The 2,522-nt window shown below is 57.5% G+C and overlaps 1 protein-coding gene across 1 annotated transcript; it reads left to right on the top strand.

Moving 5' to 3' along the window:
• The first annotated feature begins 84 nt into the window (after positions 1-84).
• Positions 85-2,386, top strand: MLNR (motilin receptor). The gene is made up of 2 exons (XM_004714083.3): positions 85-967; positions 1,642-2,386. Exons 1-2 carry the CDS (start codon positions 85-87, stop codon positions 1,968-1,970), a joined length of 1,212 nt encoding a protein of 403 aa, XP_004714140.3. The 3' UTR covers positions 1,971-2,386.
• The last annotated feature ends 136 nt before the right edge of the window (positions 2,387-2,522 follow it).

Genomic DNA, 2,522 nt, shown 5'->3' with positions numbered 1-2,522 from the left:
CGCCGTGGGGACGGTGGCGCGGCAGAGCTCCGCGCGCCCGCTTGGCACGGCTCTGCCAGGCAGCCCCTGGGCGCGTGGGCTCCCATGGGCGGCCCGTGGAACGGCAGCGTCTGCCCCGAGGGCGCGCGGGAGCCCGCGGGGCCGCGGCTGCCGCCGTGCGACGAGCGCCGCTGCTCCTTCTTTCCCCTGGGGGCTCTGGTGCCCGTGACGGCCGTGTGCCTGAGCCTGTTCGCCGTGGGCGTGAGCGGCAACGTGGTGACGGTGTTGCTGATAGGGCGCTACCGGGACATGCGGACCACCACCAACCTGTACCTGGGCAGCATGGCCGTGTCCGACCTGCTCATCCTGCTCGGCCTCCCCTTCGACCTGTACCGCCTGTGGCGCTCGCGGCCCTGGGTGTTCGGGTCCCTGCTCTGCAGACTGTCGCTCTACGTGGGCGAGGGCTGCACCTACGCCACGCTGCTGCACCTGACGGCGCTCAGCGTCGAGCGCTACCTGGCCATCTGCCGCCCGCTGCGCGCCCGCGTGCTGGTCACCCGGCGCCGCGTGCGCGCGCTCATCGCGGCGCTCTGGGCCGTGGCGCTGCTCTCGGCCGGGCCCTTCTTCTTTCTCATGGGCGTCGAGCAGGACCCCGGCCTCCCTGCGGGCCACCCCCGGAACGGCACCCCGCAGGCCACGCTGGCGCCTCCGGGGCCCTCGGGGGCGCCGCCCTGGTCGCCGCGGCCGGGGCCCGACCCCGTGGCGGCCGCGGCGCTGTTCAGCCGCGAGTGCCGTCCGAGCCCGGCCCGCCGGGGCGCGCTGCGCATCATGCTGTGGGTCACCACCGCCTACTTCTTCCTGCCCCTGCTGTGCCTGAGCGTCCTGTACGGGCTCATCGGGCGGCAGCTGTGGACGAGCCGGGGACCCCTGCGAGGCCCGGCTGCGTTGGGGCGCGAGAAGGGCCATCGGCACACCGTCCGCGTCTTGCGTAAGTGGGGCACCCTCTGGTCCGGGCACATAGGGGGGACCCGCCACCCGGCCAGTGCCCAGACCCTGCCCTCGCAGCGCTCCCGGGCTTCCAGCTACGCTTCCCGTCTCCCGAGTCCAGGGTGACACCTCTGTGCTCCCGAGGGTAGAATGCATGACTTTGGGCAAACTGCAAGATTTTTCCACAGAGCACTGTCATCGGTGAGTGGGGCTGATTGATCCAGGGTAGTTGATCAGAAGCTCTCCCTCCAACACCCTGCATCTGTTCGATGCCAGAGAAATGTCTGGTTTACAGCACCCGTGACAGGATGAGGCAGGTGACGTGAAAATAACGCGTTGACTTAAAACACTTCCATGTCCAGATCGTGCCATCCTGCTGCAGAATTCTTTCCAACCGGGAGCAGACAGGTCTCGGAAGTGGGTCCGTGCCGGAACCGCTTGTCTGCAGAAGTTTCTCCTAGTAGTTTATAGCCAGATTTTAGAACCCTTAAATGAGACCGTTATGCAGTTTGAAACAAGTACTGATGCAATCCGCAGCCTGGTGGTTTTGCTGGGGGGAGCGGGGGAGCTAACCTAGGTGATATTCTACTTAAGCGATTTGGTAGCGTTCATTACTCATGGTGTCTAGGGACCCTGTGCTTTTGCTAATTCTGCTGCTTATGTCTTGTTTTGCAGTGGTGGTGGTCTTGGCATTTGTACTTTGCTGGTTGCCTTTCCACATTGGCAGAATCATTTATGTAAACACAGAAGACAGCCGGAATGTGTACCTCTCTCAATACTTCAACATAGTTGCTCTGCAACTTTTCTACCTGAGTGCAGCCATCAACCCAATCCTGTACAATCTCATTTCAAAGAAGTACAGAGCAGCGGCCTGTAAACTGCTGCTCTCCAACCAGTCCAGACAGATAGGTTTCTGCAGAAGCAGGGACAGTGGGGGGCATACCGGAAGGGACACACCTGGCTACACAGAATCCAGCACTAACGTAAAGACCACGGCCACGTAAGTCACCATGTCCCACAGTTCTGGAATGCCAAAGAGGTCTACAGAGAAACTGGACTGAAGAGGGTACTGATGCTTAGTGCGCAGAAGGGTTAAAACGTATTGAGTAGATTACAAATGCCAGTATTATTTCTTTTAACCAATGTATGAGATGTAACTGGACAAGTTATTCTGTTCCCCCTTCCATGTACTCCTAAGGATTGTGCATTATCGTATGCATCATAGTTGTGAAAAGATGCTACAATGTGCTCCAGGGAGGCTCCGCCATCTTCATTTTGTTCATCTTTGGAAATATGCTTTGATAGCTTAGTTTTCAGTTAATACGTGAAACGAGAGAGTCGGGAGTTTGTTTTGTTTTTATGTTCTGTATATAAGACTTGTCTATAAGACTGCATATAAAAGGAACACTGTAACGTAAGAATTTGGATCCAAGAAATTATTATTATTATTATTTATTTATTTTTTAATGATTTTGGGGGGGGCTCATACAACTCTTATCACAATCCATACATCCATCCATTGTGTCAAGCACTTTTGTACATTTGTTTCCCTCATC

The sequence above is a fragment of the Echinops telfairi genome, unplaced genomic scaffold (assembly GCF_000313985.2).
Source record: "Echinops telfairi isolate 266 unplaced genomic scaffold, ASM31398v2 ScPeMD7_24;HRSCAF=84, whole genome shotgun sequence".
Lineage (NCBI taxonomy): Eukaryota > Metazoa > Chordata > Mammalia > Afrosoricida > Tenrecidae > Echinops > Echinops telfairi.
The sequence above is the reverse complement of the archived record's forward strand: the minus strand, read 5'-3'. Positions and strand labels throughout refer to the sequence as shown.

Bases quoted from the DNA above. Each gene is read 5' to 3' on its own strand.
- MLNR (XM_004714083.3), top strand. From the start codon at position 85: ATGGGCGGCCCGTGGAACGGCAGCGTCTGCCCCGAGGGCGCGCGGGAG. The intron at 968-1,641 runs GTAAGTGGGGCA...CTTGTTTTGCAG, and splicing joins GCACACCGTCCGCGTCTTGC to TGGTGGTGGTCTTGGCATTT.